Source organism: Equus przewalskii, chromosome 22 (assembly GCF_037783145.1).
Source record: "Equus przewalskii isolate Varuska chromosome 22, EquPr2, whole genome shotgun sequence".
NCBI lineage: Eukaryota > Metazoa > Chordata > Mammalia > Perissodactyla > Equidae > Equus > Equus przewalskii.
The window spans coordinates 49008014-49031781 of record NC_091852.1 but is presented as its reverse complement, the minus strand read 5'-3'; the positions used below and the strand labels follow the sequence as shown (position 1 = coordinate 49031781).

The 23768-nt window shown below is 50.8% G+C and overlaps 1 protein-coding gene, 1 long non-coding RNA gene and 1 pseudogene across 2 annotated transcripts; 2 read left to right on the top strand and 1 right to left on the bottom strand.

Moving 5' to 3' along the window:
• Positions 1-1727, top strand: LOC139078605 (C-C motif chemokine 19-like; the record flags this gene model as incomplete). Its single annotated transcript, XM_070590204.1, has 4 exons — positions 1-226; positions 952-1078; positions 1293-1386; positions 1476-1727. Coding segments are annotated over 4 exons (468 nt in total), but the record flags the coding sequence as incomplete, so codon positions are not given.
• A 6932-nt stretch (positions 1728-8659) lies between these two features.
• On the bottom strand, positions 8660-16496 carry LOC139078657 (uncharacterized). Its single transcript, XR_011531683.1, has 2 exons — positions 9934-16496; positions 8660-9714 (listed from the first exon to the last, which is right to left on the bottom strand). It is a non-coding gene; the product is annotated as an uncharacterized lncRNA (long non-coding RNA).
• On the top strand, positions 13140-23158 carry LOC139078656 (protein SPATA31F1-like; annotated as a pseudogene).
• Positions 23159-23768: the final 610 nt, after the last annotated feature.

Genomic DNA, 23768 nt, shown 5'->3' with positions numbered 1-23768 from the left:
CTCGCACATTCCCAGACACCCTCATCCCCCAAAAGGACGCCTGTGTGCTTCCCGTTGCTCCCTCCCGCTCCCAGCCAAGTCTCAGCCTCGCACACACTCCTGCACACGCCCAGAGATTTGCTCACACTCACACACTCGCTGTCCATCTGCCTCTGTGCAGCCTCCACGGCACCCTACGCAGCTGTGCTACTGGGCCTCAGCCTGCTGACTCTCTGGACCTCCCCTGGTAAGGCTGAGTGGGGCTTAGGGTAGGGGCCTGGGGGGATGTCTGGATCTCAGATGGCTTGGTGCTGAACATTATGGACACTGTGAGTTCGGGCTGCGTGTTTCAGTGAACCCGGGAGTACCTTGTGCCTTGTATGTGTGCCTGTGAGTGTGGGTGTATCCGGGCCCCTCAATTCCAATGTGCGTCTGCCTCTTGGTGTATCCCAGGGCGTATGGCTGCCCCTCTCTCTGCAGACTCTACTTCCTGCTGCCTCAGTTTTCCGGGCAGAAGGAGAGAACAGTATATATTTGCTTGAGGTGGGGAGAATGGGAGACACTGAGGCAGGGCTAATAGTCAAGGGATCTAGCAATTCATGAGTCCTCTAACACCAGCCTCCAGCAACTCCACCTCCACCCCATTCCCCACCCCCACTGCCACCAGCCCCCCACCAACAACGGGAACATTAACTCTTAACTCTTCCTTTGTGGAGAAGTTGAGAGGTCCTGGGAGAGAAGTTGGGGTGATCAGGGCAGCAGGAAGGCATCGTGGGGCTCAGGGAAGAGGTTGTTTACCCAACAGCTTAGAAGTACCTCAATATGTTTAGAAACAAATAGGGCCCTAGAGGTGCATGCTGGCTGAATATCATCTAGCTGCCTCCACACACACACAGGCGTCCTTAATCCCAGCTAGGGGCCTGGCTTCCCCTCCTCAGGGTCCCCGTGCCCTGACACTACTTTCTTTCCCAGCTCTGGGTGGTGCCAACGATGCTGAAGACTGCTGCCTGACTGTGAACCAGCGCCCCATCCCTGGGAACATCGTGCGAGCCTTTCGCTACCTCCTCCTCAAGGATGGCTGCAGAGTGCCTGCCATTGTGTGAGTTGTGGAGAGGACTGTGTCTAACCTCATCTCCCCCATCAGCCCCTGGTGATACCCACCCACATCTTCTCTCTCTTCTCCTTGCCAACCCAATCCCTCTAATGAAGACCCTGAAACAGGTTGCCAGATGTGGTCCCCAGCCTTGCCCCTCACTCCAGGGCCTGCCAGGAAGCTGGGTTCCACAGCTCCATTCTCTCTGACCTGACTCCAGGTTCACCACAGTGAGAGGTCGCCAGCTCTGTGCCCCCCTAGACCAGCCCTGGGTGGAGCGCATCATCCGGAGACTGCAGAAGAACTCTGTAAAGGCAAGCCTGACCCTCCCCAGTCCTGCCTCCTCCCTTGAGCCCCTGCCCAAGACCCCAGCCCATGACCTTGTCTCTCCTTCCTCCTCCAGAGCAAGCGCCACAGCAGTTAGCCCATGACAGTCCCGGAGGAGGCCCTGTGTCTGAGTGAAGGGATGTGAATCACTGTGACCCCGGGGAAGCCAGGACCAGAAGGAGCTATCAGGCCTCCAGCTCCCCTGCACCAGACCTGACCCAGCTGGGTTGTCAGTGTGAGTGCGAGTGAGAGTGAGGAGGTGAGGGGCAGGAGCACAGCTCCTCCTCGCCCAGACTGCAATGCTTCCAATAAAGGCCACTGGCACCCACGGGTCGGTCTGTCTGCTGTCTGTTTGCCGTCTGTCCAGGAGGACCAAGATAGGAAGCGGGAGAAGGAATGGCAGGATCTGTTTTCCACCCTGCAGACTGAGCAACCTCTTCATTGCCCTCCACCCACCCAACACCCTGCGTTCTCAGGATCGGCCCCCACGGTCAGGGCCCCACCTCATGTCTCCTCACAGCCCTCTCACACAACACGGTTCAGCGAACTGTGTCAGTTCCCTGAACGAGCCAAACTCTCTCATGCCTCCCAGTCTTTGCTCTCCAAGACAGGTATTCAAGCATCCAGGTGTCTCAGGGATCCCATGTCACAGGGGAAATTTCAGGACCCAGCTCTCAGAGCTGGGGGAGAGACAGGAGGCCCAACTTTACTGCCTCGGGGGACAGGACTCATCCATCCTTGTCATTCCCTCTGTCTGGAACACTCTTCCCATCAGTGTCTGCATGACTCTTCCTCCAGGAAGCCTTCCCTGATGCCAGGCTGGGTTAGGTAGCATCCTTCCCTCCCGAGCTCCCAGGGCCCGCTACCCACTCTTCTGGAGCACTCATTGCGCTGAGTTACTAGTGCTAGCTTGTTGGTGTTCCTGGACAGGATCATGTCTATTTTGGTTTCCACTGTCACCCTGGCACAAGGGAGCCACTCAATGACTATTTATCTTGAGAATTAATAAATACTTGAGGAAAGGCGCCACAGCCAGCAGGGAGGGCCCATCTGTCCCTGCAGAATCGGAACTCCAGGCCAGCCCTCCTTTCTGGCACAGTCAGTCTGGACCAGAAGCAGCCCCATCCGGGCAATCCAGGGGCCATGCTTCTCAGGGATACTGACAGACAGACCTGGGAGTCAGAGGTCAGGGTGGGAGAGGTTCGAGAGTGTGGAAGAAGGAGCAGCCACAGAGCCAGGGAGATTCGACTTGCCGGAACCCTGCAGCCCAGCCCACAGTCCACCTGAGCCACTGGGCCAAGTCAACACTGAGGCCAGGGGAGTCACAGGGAAGGAGTCTCAGCTCTGGGAGATGAAAGTCCTGTGACTCTGGGAGCATCCCACAGGGCTGCTCTGGGAGGAGTGGGCTACTCATGCTTGGGAAGTTCCCTGGGGAAGCTGGCTGATCTCCTGGCTATGGCCCCTAAGGGCCTGTCCAGCTGGGAACAGCAAGTCTGTGCCACTGGGGTTGGAATGGCAGCCAGGACACCAGACTGAGCATCCTTGCCTGGGAAGAGGGGCCATCATTAGACCAGATATTCCTCATCTGGTAACAAAAGCATGCCTGAGCAGGCCTGGACAGCCTGCGACAGGAGCAGTGGTGAGAGGCTGTGCCAGCCCCTCCTCACTGAGCTGAGAGCATGGCAGCTTCTTCCTCCCCTCTGCTCACAGAATAGCTGTTCAAAACCTCACATATCCCAGGTCTTGGAGTCACAACAAGTGGGTGGGATGGGGATCGTTTGCAGGAACAACTGCTCTGGCTGGGAAGTTTGGCCCTGCTGCCTGGGGGAAATTACCTATCCATTCATGCATCCGTGCATCTACCCATCCAGCTGTCTCTGCCTCCATTAAACCTCCACCCACCCATCCACCCACCCCTCCACCTACCCATCCATCCATTAATCCATCCATTAAGTCAGCCGACCATGGAGTTCACAGGTCCCAGCTGTGGACACCATTTGGACCCTGTGCCCTGCTCACCAGCAGGCACAGGACAAACACAGGTGTCAGGGGGACACATTGCCTCAAATCCTTCTTTGCTCCCAGTGAAGCCAAGTGGAGGTCAGCCCGCCACAGAGGCAGTCACCACCCCTCCCTCTGGCCCTTTGGGGAACACACAGATGGAGCAGGGGAGGCGAGGGTGGGACCCCGCAGGGAGGGGCTGCCAGGACAGAGACCCCCAGACACTACCTCCCTGACACTGCCACAGAGGGGTCCAGGAACAGTCAGGAGCTCAATGCCCAGCCCCCAACCCCACAATCCTGTTTCTGCTCCTCACTGTGCAACTCTGGGCAAGTCCTCTCCTCATTCCCCACCAACGCCTCTGTTGCCCATCTGTCAGGCAGGGGCAGGGGCTTAATTTTTAAGAGTCTCTCCAAACAAAGACTTCACTCCTAAATATTTGGGTCTCAGGCAAACCCCCAGCATTCACACAGGCCCCCCCAAAGTCATGCACATCAGAAATGTCCCTACTTCCTGGGGCCCCAGGGACCACCCTCTAGGAATAAAGGGAAGCTGAGGTTCCTAAAGAGAGAAAATAATCCAGGAACTAGTGAAGCAGCTAGAACAGCCCTGTGCTGGACCCTGGAGGCCTGGAGAAGGAAGAATTTGGATAAAGCCTGAGGGGTGAACCCCAGAGCCCCATGGTGGGCAGGCATGCAGCCCTCGCCACCCCTTCTCCAGCCAGTGCCTTCCCTCCTGCCTTCCTCCCTCCCTCTTTTTTTTTTTTTAACATATATATATCAAAGTATTTTTAATTACAGCACTCTTCCATTCAATATGATGCCAGCCTTCTTAGTCATTGACAAAAAATTCAATTCTGGGCACTTAAGTCAAAAATCGAAACACTACTTTTATTAATCATACAACTGAGAATAGTCTACTTGTTTCCCGGTTCTTTCCTCCCACTTTCTGACAATCTTGGATATAAGCTCATAGGGATAAACCCAATTTACAATAGGGTTGGCTGGAAACGTTTTCAAGTTGGCTGTCGAAAACTATGCAATAAGTCAGATGGGGAAAGCCAAATACCGTATGATTTCACTCATATGTGGAAGACAAAACAACAATGATAAACAAACACATAGATACAGAGAACAGATTGGTGGTTACCAGAGGGAAAAGGGGGTGGGGGAGGGAGAAAAGGAGAAAGGGGGACATGTGTACGCTGCTGGATGGAAACTAGGCTTTTGGTGGTGAACACGATGGAGTCTATACAGAAGTTGAAACATAACAATGTACACCCAAAAGTTACATAAAGTTATAAACCAATGTTACCTCAATAAAAAAGAAAACAAACACCACCACGACCAAGTATTGAACACCTATCTTATGTCAGACTTTGATGCACCATATAGCTGCATTTCCCCCATTTTTTCCAGTTAGTTCCATACTAAGAAAGAAGGAGGGCATGCTATAACCTCCTCCCCCACTTCCTTCTCTCTGGAAAGACCCTCTCAGGACCCACAGCTTAGGTTTTTTCTATCAATATTCTGGTTATCTACTGCTTGGGATAAAGAAATCTTTGAAAACTCTACTGAGGGCCTCACCCCCATTTCTAACAAAATGCATCATGAGTTTCAGACAGCCAACTTGAAAACCTCTCCCTCCCTTTTTTGCCCACCCCCAGTCACCAACCCTCCTGGGCACTGCATCATACCCCCTTATCTCCCTGCCAGATACATGGGCTTAGCCCAGCAACCTGCCACTTGTCCCGCCCCACTCAAACATTCTCAGCACTCTGACTTCATCTCATCAACACCTGCTCCCTGTTTCACTCTGATGCCCTGACAAGTGTTGGATCTTGTTTGACCCCGAGTTCTGGCGGGCCAGCAGCCTACCTGCTGACCTGACAACAATGAAGCCGCCGGCTCTCTGAGAGTGGTGTGGACTCCTAGCTCCCCGACCACAATACGGGGACCTTGCTGCCTGCCTGCTTCTTTGTAGACACTTTCCTCTCTAGGGCACATGGCACTTGCTACAGGGTTTAAGGCCAGCAGCTGTGTGATACCTCCCTCCCCTGAAGGCCTGTGGTCCCAGCAGCCAACAACTGCCTAAAGGGACCTGATACCCCTGCTCAGGGAGCTCCCAGTCTTATGTCCCGCTATGTAGTGGACAAAAACTCCCTGTCCTGTCTATCGATAGAGTTCCCAGGGAAAGGGATTGGGCCTGTCCATCTCCACTGCCAACATGCCTGTGGGGCTGGCACAGAACAAGCCCAGTACACATTTGATTAACAACAAATGGAACGGAGCACGCCGGTTCCCACGATGCGCCCCCACCGCTCACACCTGGAGCACATCCAGTTCTCAAGACAGCGGGGCTGCCGCTGTGGCGTGGGTAAGGGTTTGGTCAGAGCCAGTCCCAGACGGTTTCGATCATATTTTTACCATCTCAAGTTCGATTTCTCGGTAAACCCCTACCCCTGGCCCCCCTTCTCTGGTCTCCGGGAAACTCAGAAACAGCCAGAAACCCTTGGAAATAACAGTCTCACAAAGGAGCAGGGCTCCCAAGTGGGGAGTGTCCCTCGAGCCCCTCTGCAGGAAGACGCAGGCCCCTCTCTGCTCAGAGAACTTCCTCGATGGCCCTGGGACTTTGTCCACGTGGACGGACATGGCTCTGCGGTTCTAGCTAACTCTCCACCAGCGACTCCTAGGGGCCGGGCGCGGCTTTCGTGCCGTCATCATGCTTCGGTTACAGCTGAGGAAACCGAGGTGTGGAGGTGAAGTAACGTGCCGGGCTGCAAGCTGGCAAAGTGGCAGAGCCGGGGGTCCCAGCTGGGCAGTTTGGCTCCAGAATCTGAAGTCTTAGCCACTATGCATACACCTCTCTCAGTGGACCCATCTCCTAAGTAAAAATGGGGAACCAAAGGGCAGGGCCAGGTCCGAGGAAGTGGCCCTCAGGGAATAGGGAAAGCTGTTACTTTGGGCCGCTGGCCAGGTGCCAGGCTCCAAGCTGAGCCCGTTGTGTGCATTACATCACTGCATCCTCAGACAACCCTAGGAGCACTGGATTACTAGTCTCATTCTATGTATGAGGAAACTGAGGCACACAGAGGTAGACTGACCTCCCAAGTCCACTCAGCTAGTGAGTGGCAAGGCTGAGGTCGCAGCCCAAGTCTGCCTGACCAGTAGCACTTGGGTTGAGGGTTGAGGGCTGAGGGCTGGGGGCTGGGATGTCCACTTGGGTTGGAAAGGCTTGGCTCGCTAGGAAGGGCCGGGAAAAAAAGAGAGAAGCTGGAGGCCTCAGGTAGGACCCCATGGCTTGAGCCTCCCGGAGGAAGTGGGCATGGGTTCTGGAGGTCTGCTCAGGCCTCACTTTTCCCAAGAGTGGGCAGTGGAGAAGGGGATCAAGCTACAGCTATGCCCACGTCCTTACTTCCATTCCCAGGGGAGTATCAGAGGCCAGGACCTGGTGACATAGAAAGGAAAGGAGGAATGGAGGGACAGGGCTGGAATCTGAGGGCAGGGGCAGGACTAGGGGTCCTGTGGGCGGGGCTTCTGGGGGAGGGGGCAGGCTTCTGAGCTAGGACCTCTCTGGTGGCCTCTGAGCCAGCCTGGCTGCCACGTCTGCAGGGGAGAGCATCTCAGGACGGATGGGGTAGGATCAGACTCCTGAAGGACTCGCTTCTAGGGGCCACTTCAATCTCTTGAGGGGCCAGAGACAGGCAGGACTGGGGCCAAGGGCAAGGGCAAACACAGAGCCTCTAAGGATCCAAGCAGCTGGGAGAGTCAGACCCCTCAGCCACTTCTGTTCTTAGAACCTTAGAGTCTCCCCTGTGCTCCCATGGGGAGGCAGAAGATGTGAGCTGCCCTGCGTCCCAACCTGCCCAAGTGGGATGGCTCTAACTCCAGCAGTTTCCACACTGCCCTACCCGGAAAGTGGACAGCCACCTCAAGACATGTAGTAGAGCCAGGACCATGCAGACAGCCCTCCAGGACAGCACGGCGGCACCACTGAAAGGTGATACCAAATGCCAGTGCCACCCCGACGACCAGATGCCTGGGGCCCCTGCCCAGCACTCCATGTTTTAGACGGCCCTCCTCCAGCCCTCCTCCAGTCACAGCTCCAGACACAGGGCAAGAGGACACGGGGCTGAGAGGACATACCCACTGGGGGCCCATGCTTCTCGTTCTTGACCACATTTCAGGAACTGAAAGCCAGAGAATGCCCTGCCCCAGGGGCCCCAAGCAACTTCCAGAGTCCATGCAGGCCTCTTGCTCAGGTCTGTCCTTCCTGGGATGGACTATGTCACTGATGTGCACACTACTAGGTGGAGAGGGTGGCCAAGAGGTAGCTATTTGCAGGAAACGTGGAAGGAGCTTGTATCTATGGGGCGGCAGTGTCCACCCGCAGGACATGAGGCCAATCCTGGCACAAGATGGAAGGAAGGTAGGGCAGGAAGGGGAAGGGGACAAGTAGGGTACTGGACCTTGGCTGTCCCCTTACCACCTCATTCCATCATGGAACTCCAAGGAGTCCAAGAATTCTGAATCTGAACCTGGCTTTCAAATTGTTTTGAAATTAGATTTTTCAAGGTAGTTAGATAGCTACATGTTTATTTGACTATTTGTTAGCTTGATTTATAACTTTTCAATGTTTAGACACATGGTAAGTGGGCCTCCACTTGTACTGTTGCCACAAAGTTTAGGTGGTCAGCCTGCCAGATTCCACCTCTGGTATCACGGCCACAGCTGCCCCTAGAAAACAGACATCACTTCCGCCACCATTCCTACCACCGCCAAAACGGATGCTCCACTAACCCTGCTCCTTGGCATCACTACCAGCTTCCTGTCACAGTCCTTGGAAGGTGCTTCTGATTGGCTAAGCCTAGGTCATATCCCCAAGTCCTAGCTGCAAAGCGGGCTGGGAAAATTAGGATGTGACCTCTGGGGATTCTGTGATGGAAGGCAAGCTCTTCCAGTGACCAAGACTAATAAAGCAGGAAATTCCTCAAACATAGAAAGGGGTTAAGCTTGTGGGCAGTGAAAACATGATAACTACCTCTATAGTCCACCCTATGGCTATCCAACATCAACATTCATTCTTCTTCCCAACCCTAAACTTCTTAAAAATCTAAGAGTGTTACCTAACATAATATTACTTTTGCTTATACAACCAAAACACTTCACCTCTCCCCAAAGAGAGACTACTCAGGGCCTTAGCAATTACCACACCTGTCTTTGTCACTTGGGCTGCCATAATAAAATACCACAGACTGGGTGGCCGAAACAACAGAACTTTATTTTCGCACAGTTCTGGAAGTTAGAAGTTCAAGTTCAAGGGGCCAGCATGGTCAGGTTCTGGTGAGAGCTCTCTTCCTGGCCTGCAGAGGGTCACCTTCTCACTGTGTCATCACACGGCAGAGAGAGATCTCTCCCTCTTCCTCTTCTTAGAGGCCAGTCCTGTCTGATTAGGGCCCCACCCTGATGACCTCATTTCACCTTAAGTACTTCCTAAAGACCCTATCCCAGATACAGTCATGTTGGGAGTAGGGCTTCAATGTACGAATTCTGGGGGACACAATTCAATCCACAGCAAAACCCAGTTCTACCTGTGTGTGTGTGTGTGTGTGTGTGTGTGTGAGGAAGATTCACAGTGAGCTAACAGCCATGCGAGTCTTCCTCCACTGGCATGGAGGCATGGCATGACTGATGAGCAGAGTAGGTCTGCACCCAGGATCCGAACCCTCAAACCTGGGCCACTGAAGCAGAGTGCATGGAACTTTAACCACTCAGCCACAGTGCCACCCCACCCCCACCCCCAACAAAATCCAATTCTAAATCCAAGATCTGGAAGTGACATCCATTCCTCCCCTAGTTTTGCTGTAATCTCATCTCCCTATTCTACTACCTGAGAACCACCACCAAGACACCTGATTGGTTAGGATAGGCTGGGTTACGCTGCAACAACAAATGCCACCCAAATCTGAGTGGCTTAAGGCAACAAAATTCTATTCCCCATGCACACCAAGCCTGCTGTGGGTCCAGGCGAGTCTCTAGCACAGCTGTGCTCCATACGGTGGCTCAACATTTCAGGCTGCCTTGATCTTTGGGCATGCTCCTTCATCTCAACACATGTTCCATGATCATTCCAGCCACGGAAGACAGCAAGGGGAATCCTTGCTTAAATGCTTCTGTCCACAGATGACACATGCCACTTCTGCACACATTTCATTGGCTGAAGTCGGTCACAGAGCCATGCCCAACATCAACGGGGCAACTGCCAGAAGTAAACCAGAGTCTTCATGAGTACGAGCAACATCACCACAAGAACCTCTATTCAAGAACGGAACAAAGGAAGATGAAAGAAAAGGGCAGTCAGTGGAAGAAAGAGAGACATTTCACAACCAGGCAGGAAATCTGCATAAAAGCTACAGTCTGAAACTGGTCCTGGGGCTGAGCTGGCATTTACTACTTCCTTCCTGTATTAGTTATCTATCGCTGTGTATCAACTCACCACAAATTTAGCGGCTTCAAAAAATCCAAATTTATTACCTCAGTTGCTGTGGGTCAGCAGTCCAGGTACAGATTGGCTGGGTCCTCTGCTCGGGGTCTCCCCAGGCTGAACTCGGGGATGCAACCTCATCTCAGGCTCAGAGTCCTCTTCTACAGCCTCTGGGTGTTGGCAGTTGTGGTTGTAGGACTGAGGTCCTCAGTCCCTAGAGCTGCCTGCAACTCCCTGCTGCATGGCCCTCTCCACAACAGGACAGTTTGCTTCTTCAAGGCCAACATGAGAGCATCTGCTGCTGCCTCTTATCTCCAGACACTTTTTTAAAGGACCTATCTGATTAGGTCAGGCCCACCCAGGATAATCTCCCTTTTGACTAACTCAAAGTCAATTGATTAGGGACCTTAATTACATCTGCAAAATCCCTTCATTTTTGCCATATGGCAATAGCTTAATCACATGTGTGATATCCTATCATATTTACAGGTAAAGAGGTCAAGGGGAACCCCTCAAAGAAGGATTACACAGGGTATGCAGACCAGGGGACAGGAATCTAGAATTCTCTTTACCACCCTTCCTCTATGACTTATTCCCTTTACCTCCAACTGGCACTTCAGCCAGTTGATATTCTATGCCTGTTAAGAGACCCAAACCTTCACACCCAAGGGATACCAGCCCCTGGTGGTCCAGCTTAATGAAGGTTACAGGGGTTCTCCATTAACTTTGACCACTGGGCATGGCGTCACTAGGAGGTACCCCAGGTACCCCCAGGATCACCTGGGTGCCTCTTGTAATGCAAATAGAGAGTGCTAATTTTCTTAATTTAAAAAGCACTTAAAAATCCATATGTAAAAGATCAATAATCTGTGGGCAAACAATAGGAACAGATATTTAACAGAAGAGGAAATAAACATATAAAAGTGATTATGTAATTAAGTGATTAGCCTACCTTAAAACAAATTTGTAAACTTACAAGATACAATTTATCACTTCTCCAGTTGACAAAGATAAAAAATTTGATAATATTGAATCAATAAGCAAGGAATGAAAGCAACCTTACACTGTTTTGGTGAGAGTGCAAATTCCTACATTGGTGGGGCAATAAGACAATATCAACATTAAAAATACTGATCCCCTTTCATCCATCAATTCAACTCTTAGGAATTTCTTCTATATATACATACACTCATACCCGTGCACAAGGACTTATATACATGAGGTTTGTGTCAGCATTATTATTCACATCAAAAGACTTTAAATAACTAAATATCCACGAATATGGGATTAAAGAAAAGTTGTGTTGCACTTCTATCAAACAACATGGTAGAGCCATCAAAGAAAATTATATACGCAAGATATGTTCCAATTATTCAATAAAACAAGAAAGAGGAAAAACAGTGTCTATCATATGTTTCCATTTCTGAAGAAAACAACGTCACTTTATTTATGCTTCCTATGCTAAATTAATTCTGAAAGATAAATGGAAAGAAAATTCTGAAAGGTACACAGGCAAGAAAAAGGGGAGAAAAGGGTGGGAAAGATACATAGTACATACTTTCTTATTTGTTTGGAATTTCGTACCATGTATATGTATGCCTACTTCTAAAATACCAATTACGTTCAGTAATTGAAATCAATTAAATGCACTGGCTCTTCATCAACAGGCCGCACCTCTGCACCTCCAGTCTTTCCCCACAAGTCCCCTGAGTTCGCCCACCTGCACCTCTGCTAGAGATAGATGCACTTCTTACTGCCAGACACACTCCGTGCCCCATTCCTCAGGGTTCTGCATCTGTTGGTAAGTTTCTCCCCCACCTGGAACACCTCCTTTCCCTCACAGCCTGCACCTTTAGAACCAACTCCAACGTCACTCTACGCAGGAGCCCTGTCTGACCACCCTGGTCCTCACTATACCTTCCCTCCTCTGAAATGGGATGTGTGTGACCTGGGCTTCACAAGTGAGTATATAATTCTATTTGTTCTAGATTGTCGGCTCTTGCTTCACGTGAATTAGTCTTATCTTGGAAACTAGATTAAATGGCTTGAGAGCAAGAAGGCAACATGACTCATATGTCTTTGTACCCCTGACACTGCCCAGCTTAGGGATGAGCACAGACTGAGGGCTAACCATGCCAGCTGGGTGGAGGACTGGATGCTACAGGGAGGACCAAATAGCCTCTTCAGAGATGGTGAGCCCAAGGATTTTTGGCTGTGACAGACCACGATCACTAGGCCAAGATCCTCTCAAGGAAATGCCAGAATCCTGGAGTATTAGAGAAATATGACAATATCCACAGAGGTCAAGAAGGGAACATAAACATGGAAATAAATGCACAGAGTATAGGAGTGATGGGACACAGGGAGCAATTAGAAAATAAGTGCCCTGCTCAAAGACGTCAAAAAATCCAGGTTAAAAAAAAAACACAACAACAACAAAAGAATCTCCTTCAGGGAAACAGCATATATCCAGAGCAGATGAGTAGATCTAACCACGATCAGCAACTAGTTTATTACCTTAAGTCAGAAGTGGCCACTAACATCCCACAACTAGAAGGACCTGCAACTAAGATATACAACTGTGTCCGGGGTGGGCGGCGGGGGTGGGCGGCGGGGGTGGGGGGGGGGCGGGGGTTGGAGAGATAAAGCAGAAAAAAAAAAAAAAAAAAAAAAGAAGTGGCCACTAACCCATCTCTGCAGGTAGTCATCTCCACGAGCAGACAGAATTCTCTAACACGGTAAAACAGCTCTAGAAAACTAACTCTTACAAACTCCTAAAGTAAGTGAGTCTCATTAGCGCCTCCATGGAAGGCAGTATTTACAATCTCTTCTCACCACACAGAAGACTTCCTCCACGTATGTAAATTTCAAGGTATTGCCACCTTGGCCTTTCTCTGCCACATCAGCCTTGGTCCCTTCACAAACCTCTGATTGCCTGTCGCCCACTGCCTGTAACAAAAAGCTCTCCATTTCCAAGCATAACCAGACTCTGCCCTCCCTCATCTCGTGTGTGCTTCTAGGACATATTTCCAGTATGGGGGCAGCAGCTGGTGGAGGTTCCTCTGTCCCAGCCACTCGTCCTCAAAAGTGCCCTGTGTCCCTAAACACTGTTTTCTGGGGATGGGTGACCAGACAGTTGTCATGAAGGACAGAGCTGAGCCACCGGGCTGGTGTAGGGTGTGGAGAGTGAAGACAAAGTGGGAGCAGACACTGCTTGGGAGCGGGCACCTTTGGGCTGAGGCTCGGCAACCCTTACAGACAACCAGACACCCTCACCTACAGACTGCATCAACACATAAGCTTCCTGAAGACAGGTCAAGACTCTGTCACTACACCTGCTTGTGAAACAGAAGGGCTCTGTGATGCAGTCCGCTCACCTGGTTCTGTCTTCTGTGAGGCGTACCACTGGGAGTCATCAGGCACCAGGACCCTGACCGCCTAGAGAGAAGGATGGTTGATCTCCTCATGCTAATGAGGTTTAGACCATGTTGAGCCCTACTTTTGTTTATGGCTCCATCTTCATTATTACCCTAATTATCTGGCAAGCGAAAAGGAGTTATGATGGATTAAGGTTGGAACCGAAAAGGAGCTGCTGCCAGGTAGGGAAACACTATGACCACGACTGAACCAATTAAGTCCCAGATAAGAAGCTTGTCAGAGTCTCTCTTTGTACCCATCCCCTCCCTCAATTTTTATACCACAAATTCAGTTACTCTTATATGGCATTGCTCTTCTCAGAGTCTAGAAATAATTCCTTACCAGGCCATTCCTGCAGTGTATTCTAATTGGAAAATCAAGAACCTCTCTATCAGGCTTGGGCTGAGACGGAGATGAACTAGAATCTACTCACTGGATCTCAGTAGACCTCTCAATATGGGGGACTTTTCCAGTTGGCAGTCTAGTAAGGCAATTGTAAGCAGAAGTCCTTTGGCTTTAGACCTATACACCCTTTAATCTGTTCCACTCTGTCTCTTGTTTCATCATAAGCGTCAGGCAGAACTTCCCCTGGGAAATAACTGGGAGGTAGAGAGTATGGAAGAGCCTCAAAATGAATCAAAAGCAAGCAGAGAAATGCTGAGGTGAGAAATAACATGGAGTGTGGAAAGGAAAGTTAGGAAAGTCAGCAAAATACAGAGAGATATATAGAAAGGGACTGGGAAATGAATATTTCCTTTGGCTCATTTTGGACATGACAAAGAAAATGGAGCGCCAGCTTCAAACTCTAACTTTTTTGTCTTTAAGCATCACCAAACAGCGAGGCAAAGAGCTAGAGAGGCAGGACCAAGAGGTAATCCCAATCTCTGCTCTGACCCCTCCATTCTGTGTGTAATTCCCATAGTTCTGGCCCACTATGACCCCTGGTACCATGAGCCAGTGTTCTCACCACTGAAGACTCCACCTTCACAAGTCGACAACTTCTCCCAGAAGACTTTCTTGGGTGGGAAATCAGAGCCTAGGAAGGTTCCAAAATTCTTCACCTTACTCATGGGAAGGAAGAATGAGGAAGTAGAGCAGAATTCTTAGCTGTGTCATTTACTAGTTTTAGTACACTGTGGAAGTCACTTCAGCTCTCAGTTTTGTCATCCAGGAAATGGGCATCTGATGATCCGGCATCAATCACAGTGTGCTGGTGATGATCTGATGACCCAGGTCCTGGACAGCACATCGTAACTGGCTAAGTTGTATGCAGACATGTCTTACAGCATTGACTCTTGGAGTTTCCAGTCTCCTCTCATTCAGAGGCCTTCAGCTTCCTATAGGATGTCCCTGAATCCTCTCCCATTCCATATAACACTGTCTCCTGTTTCCTCAGCCAGGAGAATTTCCCAGGAGGAAGATAAGAAGCCATGGGAACTGCTCTCTGTCATGAAAATGTGATCTCTTGCTCTTTGCGGTCTCTCTACTGGTAGCCTGGCCTGTGATGAGTTCTCTGCTTGACTGGGTGCAGGGATGAGGAAACAGATAATAGCAAGGAGGGAGCAAGACACAGCGGAGGCTGGTGCACTGGTGGAGAGGGTTGCCAGGGCACTGGGGGAAAAAACATCTCCGGAGGGAGAAGTCTCCCAGTTCTGCTCGAGCCTGGCTCACATTGGTCCTGGAATTCAGGATTGACTAGTGCATGATTCATAAACAACTCTACATGGCCTTGCACTCAGCCACAAGACAAGCTACTGAGTTGAAAGAATGGATAAAGAAGTGCATAAATAAGTCCTCAATGTCATACTCTCTTTACAGCTACACCCTTTCAAGGGCAGACCCCTCAGAGTCTGGCTGGGCCCTGCTGACATTACCTCCTCTGGTTCTGTCTTCAGGGAAGCCAGTCCCTGAGACAACCCTCAGACAGGAGCCTGTCATCTCATCCTCTTCTTAAGATCTCTAGAGCATGCGGCTAGCTCCCAAGAGATGTTGTGTGCACCCCAGAGTCCCCAGAATGCAGAGTTCCCACAAGCACCTCACGTTCCACAGTTTGGCAATACTGTATAGCAGGCTGTGGCCTTCTTAGCCCCAAATGAAACTGATTCCAGGTTCCCCCTGGTGATGCCACATCAGCTACCACTGGCTTCTGCTTATCCTAGTTCAGCTTCTCAACACAGGCCAGCAGAGAATTCGCCCCACCACTGGGTCTCGCATGGCCCTGCGCTCCCACGGCTTCTCTGACACCTTGCCCAACAAGCCCCAGAACTTCAGGCAGCACACCACAACTTACCAAAAGCCATTTTCCTAGGAAGAAAAGTAGATGGGTAAACACCCAGGCAGTGTAGGCCCGAGGGCCTCCAGGGATAGGGGAGGGCAGTGCCAATCTCCAGGCCACACACTTCCAAAGAGGCAAGTGTCACTCCATCAGTAACAGCTGCCACGTTTCCCTTCCCAGCCAGGGCTGGCTTCCTCGGGAGGGAAGTGTGCGACGGCTCCTGTGTGCAGACACCTGCTGCCAAATCTGCAATGCCCTGGCTCTGGAGATTCAGCAGCTGCTGGCGGGTGAAAACAGCCTGATATCTTCCACTTCATCGAGGCCATCGCAGGGTTCCTCTTGCCTAGAGATGTTGTCCCTGTCTACTGTGTCTTTCGAGCAGAGTCTGCAGCATCCTTCTCCACAATCCAAAGAGCTTTCACTTCCATCTGAAATCCCCACAGTGTTGCAATTAACGGATCAGAGATCCTTAACACAGTCCGCTGCCCAGTCCGCTGGTGCAGTCAGCCTCCACCATTACTGGGCTGAACACCTCCAGCAGGGGCAGGAATTGCAAGTGCTAGAGATGCCCAGGGCCCAGAGATAGTGTCTTCTTCAAGATTTGAGGAGCCTGTGGTTCCAGGGTACCAGCAGAATATGATGCAAAGCAACCCCAGCCTTGTCTGTGGGAACAATGGTCAGCCACCAGTGAATTCTCAGGTGCTGACCCAGAACCCAGAAATCACTACCCTGACACATCCTGTGGGCTTGCATATGGTCAGTGTCCTCCCTGCCCACCTGCCATTCCTCAGTCCTCATGTCCTGAGGTTTCTAGAGGTACATATAAGAAAATGGATGCATTTCCAGAGGTGGGGGCTCCCCCGATGAGTGGAGGAGTCTCTGAGGCACTTTATGCAAAAAACCCACCATTGTTTTACCAACCTGTAAGTGACCAACCAGTTTCTTTCATCCAGAGTAATACTTCTCAGATCTCTGTTGAGGAATGTGGGACCATTTCCTACCAGACCTGGGGTACATGTATGGCTGGCCAGCCCACTCAGGCCTTCTGGGTTTCTGAATGGTCCATTGTAGACCCAGAACAAAGACATCACTACCGGCAAATCCCAGACTATATGGCTCTAGCCTTGCACTCCGCAGCCCTTAAAGACTTCAGTGGCCTCTAGCCACTTCCTGGGCCACAGGCTCATGACGCAGTGGGCCCTTTGGAGCAGAAATATAGCCAGCTATTCTGTGGCCTCCCTTCTCTGCACAGTGAGTCCCTGGTTGATATCTTCTTTGGCTCTCGTGGCCTTTCCATAAATGGGAACATGTCCAAGCCCCATTTGAAGGATCCTTTTCTCTTCAAGGAGCTCTCCTTCCCTCTGCCACCTAAAATTCCACCCCACTCAGCCCCACCCTCTTCCCCATCTTCCCCAAATTGGGTCGCTCCGTCTGACCACCAACAAGCTCAGATCAAGGTCCCATTTCTGACACTGGCCCAGTGTCAAGCCCTGGAGTGGCATCTGCGGCAGAGGCAGCTCCAGCTTCAGTGGGGTTTGCCAGCAGTTTTCCAGAGATCTCAGCACACTCAGAGCCCCGGGCAGTATAAGCTCTGTGACAAAGCCCAGTCTCCTGAGACTGGGAAAACTTCTTCGCCAGGGAAGTCCAGCTCAGTCCTGACCAGAGAACTCCGCTTCTTCCCGGAGCATGGCCGGAGGCTGCTGGGATTCCACCTCCAGAGGCAGCTGATTCACCATCGCTGGGGCCTGCCCCAGAAGATCCAGCAGTCCATCCAGTTGTTCCTGTCCCCCACTGACCAGCAGACTCTGTCCTGGAACAGCACGGCCCAGGCCAATGTGACTGTTCCCCAACCTACAGCCCTAGAGGTCATAGGGGCTGGTGACCCATTCTCACCCGTCACGGACCCAGTGTCAGGCCCTGTGCCACACTTCCTCAACCAGGCCAAGGCAATACTGCAGAGTCACATCAACTCCAAACGTGGGCAGATTCACCAGGGCAAGGTCCCTGCCTGTGTCTACAGCTCGTGGGAATGCATCATTCCCGGGGGCCTGGAAGGGGCTCCCTTCACCTGCATTCCAGAAAGCAAGCCCCTCGAGGGACAGCCAGCCACTGACTCTGATCTACAACAGGAAGTTACACCCTGGATGCCAACAGCCCTCGATCAGCAGCAACGAGCCTCTGCAGATGCTGTCACTGAACATCCTAAGCTGCCCCGGGCCCTGTCCAAGGGAGCCCTTGAGAAACTGGAGACGACTTTACGGCACAAGTATCTGGCCTTCTTGTCAGGGCTGCCCGCTCTCTATTATGTGGCTCTGTTCCGGGCCACGGCCCCAGCAATCACTACTCAAGCTCTAACCCCAGAGAAGGTGCCTGGGCCTGTCGGATTCCCCAAAGAACCCGTGACTCAGGTGACCTCATCTGAAGAGCAGTGTCGAAGTCCTGGGCCATGCTTTCAAGATGCCAACAAGACTTGTGCAGACTCTGCAGATGAGCTCCAGGCTGAAGTGCAGGTGGAAGGAGTGATCGAGACCGTGCCTTTAGAAAGCCAGACAGAGCCCACCAACTCCTACTCACTCAAGAAACCCATCTTGGAGCTAGCCCTGATGGCCTAGTAACTAAAGTTCGCTGTGCTCTGCTGCAATGGCCCAAGTTTGAATCCCACGCACAGAAACTACACCATTCATCTGCCAGTAGCCATGTGGTGGTAGCAGCTCACATAGAAGAACTAGAAGGGGCTTGACCTGGTGGTGTAGTAGTTAAGTTCCCGTGCTATGCTTCGGGAGCCTGGGGTTCCCAGGTTTGAATCCTAGGCATGGACTCACACACTGCCCATCAAGTCATACTGGGACAGCAGCCCACATATAAAATAGAGGAAGAGTGGCACCGCTGTTAGCTCAGGGACAATCTTCCTTAAGCAAAAAGAGGAAGATTGGTGACAGATGTTAGCTCAGGGCTGATCTTCCTCACAAAAAGAAAAAAGAGAAAAACTGGAAGGACTTATAACTATAATATACAACTGTACTGGGGCTTCGGGGAGGGAAAAAAAAAAAGACAGGAAGATTGACAACAGATGTTGGCTCAGGACGACTCTTTCCCAGCAAAAACGGAAAAAGAAAAACCATCTGGGACAAACTAAATTTCCATCTGAGAAAGAAGATCCTAGAGATACAATTGGGAATTCCCATAAGGGCAAAGGCGTCCAGGGAACAATCCGTAGCAATCCCAGAGAACACATCCACACAGGAGTCTCCTGGGAGTCTAAGCAAGCCAGGAAAAACACTGCTCCAGGAACTCCCCAGCAGACTAGACACTCTTCGTGCCCCAGATCCAGCATGGCTCCACTTTAGAGAACAGCTGGCCAGTGAGTTAAAGGCAGTACAGCAGAGCCAGAAGCACCCTAGTTCCACAGCAGTGCCCCATGGTTCTGCCCACTGGGCCTCCAAGATCTCACAGCCCACTGAGGAAGCAACAGAGGCCCAGGTGCTTTGCGTTCAGCTGGAGGCCAGTGTGAACCACCCCAGCCCGGTGCAGCCCTGGAGCCCTGAGCCCCACAGCCCTGGCAAGAGCAAGGACTCAGCCCAAGTCCCCATGCTGGCAGGAAACAGAGAGGACCCAGGGAAACCCAAGTCAGCAGGGGACCTCGGAGAAGGGGATGCGGGGTTTGGGCTCTCCTCAACAAGAGAAAACGGCCACCCTGCTGAAGCCCAGAGGCCAGAAGGCATGCTTCTGCACAGGATACCCGACAGCCCCTGGCGACCGAGACCAAGCTTTCACCTTGACGCTCCCTGTCCACACAGTCGCCAGCATCGCCCTCAGCTTAAGCTCCCGGAGCTGCCTCCAGGAGTCCCTGGGGGGAAGCAACCCGAGAAGAATGACCTGCCAAACAGTCAAACCAAGATCAGTGTCATCCTCAAACCAGCAGGGCTGCCTGAGCACACCCTGCCTGTGGTGCCCCAGGCATCCCAGGCCCAGCCTTTCCTGGGCCAACTCATTCAGGGTCAGCCACGGCAGGGCCAAACTTGGCCAGGTCAGGTTTTGCAGGGGCAGGTGATGCCAGCCCATCCTTACAAGAGGCCCGGCCTTCCAGAATCTGGCTTGAGAAATAAGATGAAATCCTTTCTGCACTGGATTAACCCCAGGACAAAAGGCAAAGGGCACAAGGAATCTGTGTTCTCCACAGCTGAGAAAGTGGCCAGCACCACACAAAATGTAGAAAAGAGCCTGGCTCCAGCCAAAAGTCCCACGGGGCGACCTAAGAGACAGAAGACAAGAGAGGACCCCAAGGCCCAATCTCCCCCCACTGAGAAGCAGGTGAGCCTGGCCTTCTTGGATAACCCTCCTTCCTCAGACGGTAGGCTCCAGCACTGCTCCCACTCCCACCAACTCCACTCTGCCTCAGTCCTGGGCCACCCCCACCACTGCCCTCGCCACTGTCCTCGAGTGGCATGTGCCCCCACCCAACCAGGGAACCCACCCTAACTCTCAACTGTCCCCTCAGAGGGAAACATTGGCCTCCTCCTCAAGAAGCCCAGTGCAACCAACAGACTTTGTAGGCTCCCAACGCCTGCATCCCTTGAAGAGGACTGATACTGTCACTTTCCTTACTGTGCAGGTGCGGACGAGCACCACCCGAAATACACTCCATAAGTTAAGCAAAGAGTGGTCTGTCTGCGCCTTCTCTCCACTGGGGAGGGTTAAGGAAAGGCATGGGGGAGGCTAAAATGTCCTCGCTCTCTAGAGAATGAGCTTAACCCACACTTAAGCTGGGTCAGCATTCCACACAACTCCACCCAGCCCCACCCTGGACTGTGGATAAAGGGACTCAAGCAGAGAATGAAGGCCCTTGTCTAAGGTGCATTAAATGTAAAGGTCAGGCTTGAATTCTATTGCGGCGTCCCGTGATGTCCTTGGGCCCAGAGGAGTAATGTGGACGTGAGGACAGTACCGACAAGAAGAAGCAGCCAAGATTCACGCAGGCACAATTCACTGAGGACTTCTGTGTAGGCCCACAAGCTGGAGGGAAGCTTTTAGAGGAGTGTCACAGTGTTCCACCCTTAAGGAGGTGCTTGGGGTTTATCAAAAGTCCAGAGCTAATATGACACGATGTCAAAAGCAAATGACACAATCTCCCCCTCTCTGCTCCCTGTTGGTTAGTGGTTAGGTCTTTCTGGAGAACTCATCTGGGAGGCTGCTGTAGCTTTCTTGCCTATATCCCACCTCCACTGCCTATCTCCGCTGCATGGAATGAGTGACACCTGGAATGAAGATCACAGTAGGACATGGGGAAGGACTTGTGCCCCATCCCACCCCCAAGAGCAGGCAGGGAGAGAAGCAGGGAGGAGGAGCATGTATATGGAGGTCTGAGTACCTGGGACAGAACCTGACAGGTTCCTGACCAGGGCATCATAAGGCAGCAAAGCCAATTTCTTTTGAACTCAAAACAAGCTACAACCAGGAAGCCAACTCATCAAGTGCCTTAGGGGGCAGGAGGTGAGTAAATCTGAGCCTCAATATGCTTGCCCATAGCATGATTAAGAGCAGTGAATTGAGCACTGAATCCTCCGGGAATGAACCACAAACACAACGGGTTTTCTAAACACATCCAAGCTTATCAAGTTACTACCAGCAGCTTGTACCTGGCCCTACTGCTGTATCTCATCTCTATACCACCTACAACGGGGATCCTTCTCCACTTGTCTCCTTTCCACCAACCTTGCCTCCCTGAATATTTACATATAATTATATATATATGTACATTTTTATGCGCTTCCAATATATTATATAGTGCTGAACTCAGTTCGTGGTATCCCCTCCCAGGATCTGCCTTCCTCTCAGAAGATGACTCCTGTCCTTTCCTTAACCAAAGATGGCATCACATAAGCCTACCAGCTCCAGCCTTCGATTCCTGTCATCCTTCCCCTTTGCTTCATTATAACCCACTGCATTTCGGAATGCAGCAGAACCACTCACCTTGACTGTCAAAAGGAAACTTTAAGTCTTTTGGAAAGTGTCCTGTGCCATTCACCAGACACAGAAAGTGGCCAGGAATCTAGAATTTAATGCTACACACAAGTCTCTAACAACCAGATAAGCTGCTCAGAACTGAAGTCAGACTGTGGCCCCTCTATCTTTCTGTAGTAATGTCCAATAATTGACTATTTCAGAGAAATATCTCTTTATCATTAATGGAAATATACTGTGAAATTCTCTGAAACCCTTGCAATGAAATGGAGAAACCCAAGAGGGAAGCTGAGAGGCAAGCTGAGAACTGTAAGCAGCCACTAAAAAATGTAAGCTCCTCCAAATTGTATCCTGTCCACACACTCCCTCCACACAACCTAAAGGAAATTCCTCCTATACATCTGTTTCAGGAGGCCTCTAGAATCACTCTCCATACTGAGATACTCCTAGAGCTCTTTCCTGCTTCCTCTTCAGTGAGACTGCACTCCTGTCTCCACTCCAGCACTATTGCAGCATGGGTGACCCACTACCACCAGCAGCCTCTCTCACCCTGGCTGCACAGTACATCTCTTAATGATGGCCATCAGACTCATATTCCCTTCACCTCCTGAGGAGGCAGAGTGGACCCTGTCCTACCTTCTCCCGTGAACTGGGTTGGGGCAGGTATCGATCTCCCTGGAAGGAAGACTGGAACCCCAGACCCTGACTGAGCCATGGCAGAACAGCACAGCCCAAGGCTGTGCTTGTTCCTCTCAATGCAAGGTTAAGTATGAGAAGATGTGGGTCATCCTTTTCCCTTCAAAAGGAAACTTCTGGCTGAAGTGGCCAGAGAATCATGGCAAAGAAAGATGATAAACATGAACCAAGGGAGCAAAACTACAACACAAGGAAAACATTACAAAATCCTCGAGCATGTCTTTTTACAATTATCAGGCCAAATGCATGACACTTTGAGAGGATGCAGATTTTAAGGTCAGAGTAACAAGGATGGAATGTGGAAAAAAGGACCAGAGTTAGAATCCTAACTCTGACATTTGACAATTACTTCACATTTCTAAGCCCTGGTTTCTTCGTCTGGGAATGGGAGACAATTGTACATCTAGACCCCAAACCTCATTTACTGTTAACAGTGGTGATTCCCAAAGCCATTTCTCAGCTCTAGTCTTTCCTCTAAGCTCCAAACGTACAGCCAAGAGCTGGGAGGAAACTCCATCTTGCTCCAAAGATGATGCAAATTAATTCAAAATTTCCAAACACCCTCCACCCCACCAAACTGTTTTCTAATGTCAGGGAATGGTAGCACTATACATTCGGCTCAGACCATACATCAAGTCAGTCACTGTGTTCTAATTTTGGTATCTCTCAGGCTGACAACTTTACTTTTAGTGCCTCTGCTTACAGTTCTGCTTTTCAAACTTTCTTTCCTGAATAATTGCAATAATGCGTCATAACCACCAGGCTTAGGAGAGTGGGTGGCGCATAGTAATACCTTAATAGTACTTCAATTCAAAGTCTGGACTGAGGAGGCAGATGAATTATTATATCAATGGGATGAGTGCTATGGAGTGTGCGGTCCTGCCACAGGAGGAAGTACTCAGCTGATGAGGAGGTTAACACAAAAGTATCACAATAAAAATAACCTTGAGAGGCATCTTGCTTTCAACAATTAAAATATCTGCATTCTTCCTATGTGCTAGGGACTATGCCAGACCCACAGTCACCAAGACACAGGCCTTGCCCACATGGAGATCCTTATCTTATGGGGTAGACAGTCTCACATGCCCAAATTATCTAATCAACATACACACTTGGGTGTCCAATCTTCATCACAAAAGGGAACTCCTGATTCCCTGTTCCCCCATGACCACCCAATCACACATACCAAATTGCTCCATCTGCAGTATTTCTCATGTTAGTAAGTGGCAACTCTCTCGTTAGTTGTTCAAGTCAAAAACACTAGTGTCATCTTGATGTTCTCTAACAGTCCACATCCAATCCATCAGAAAATATTGTTGTCTCTACCTTCAAAATGAATTCAGAACATGACCACTGCTCACTCCCTCTGCTGCTACAATTATAGCAATAGTATCATAGCTGATCTCTCTACTTCCTCCTGAGACCATGCCTCCAAAAGTCTATTCTCAACAGAGAAGCCTGATGGTCCTCAGGGAGGGTCCTGGCTACAGGTGATTGATTGATTGATGTATATAAAACCATGAAATTAGATGATAT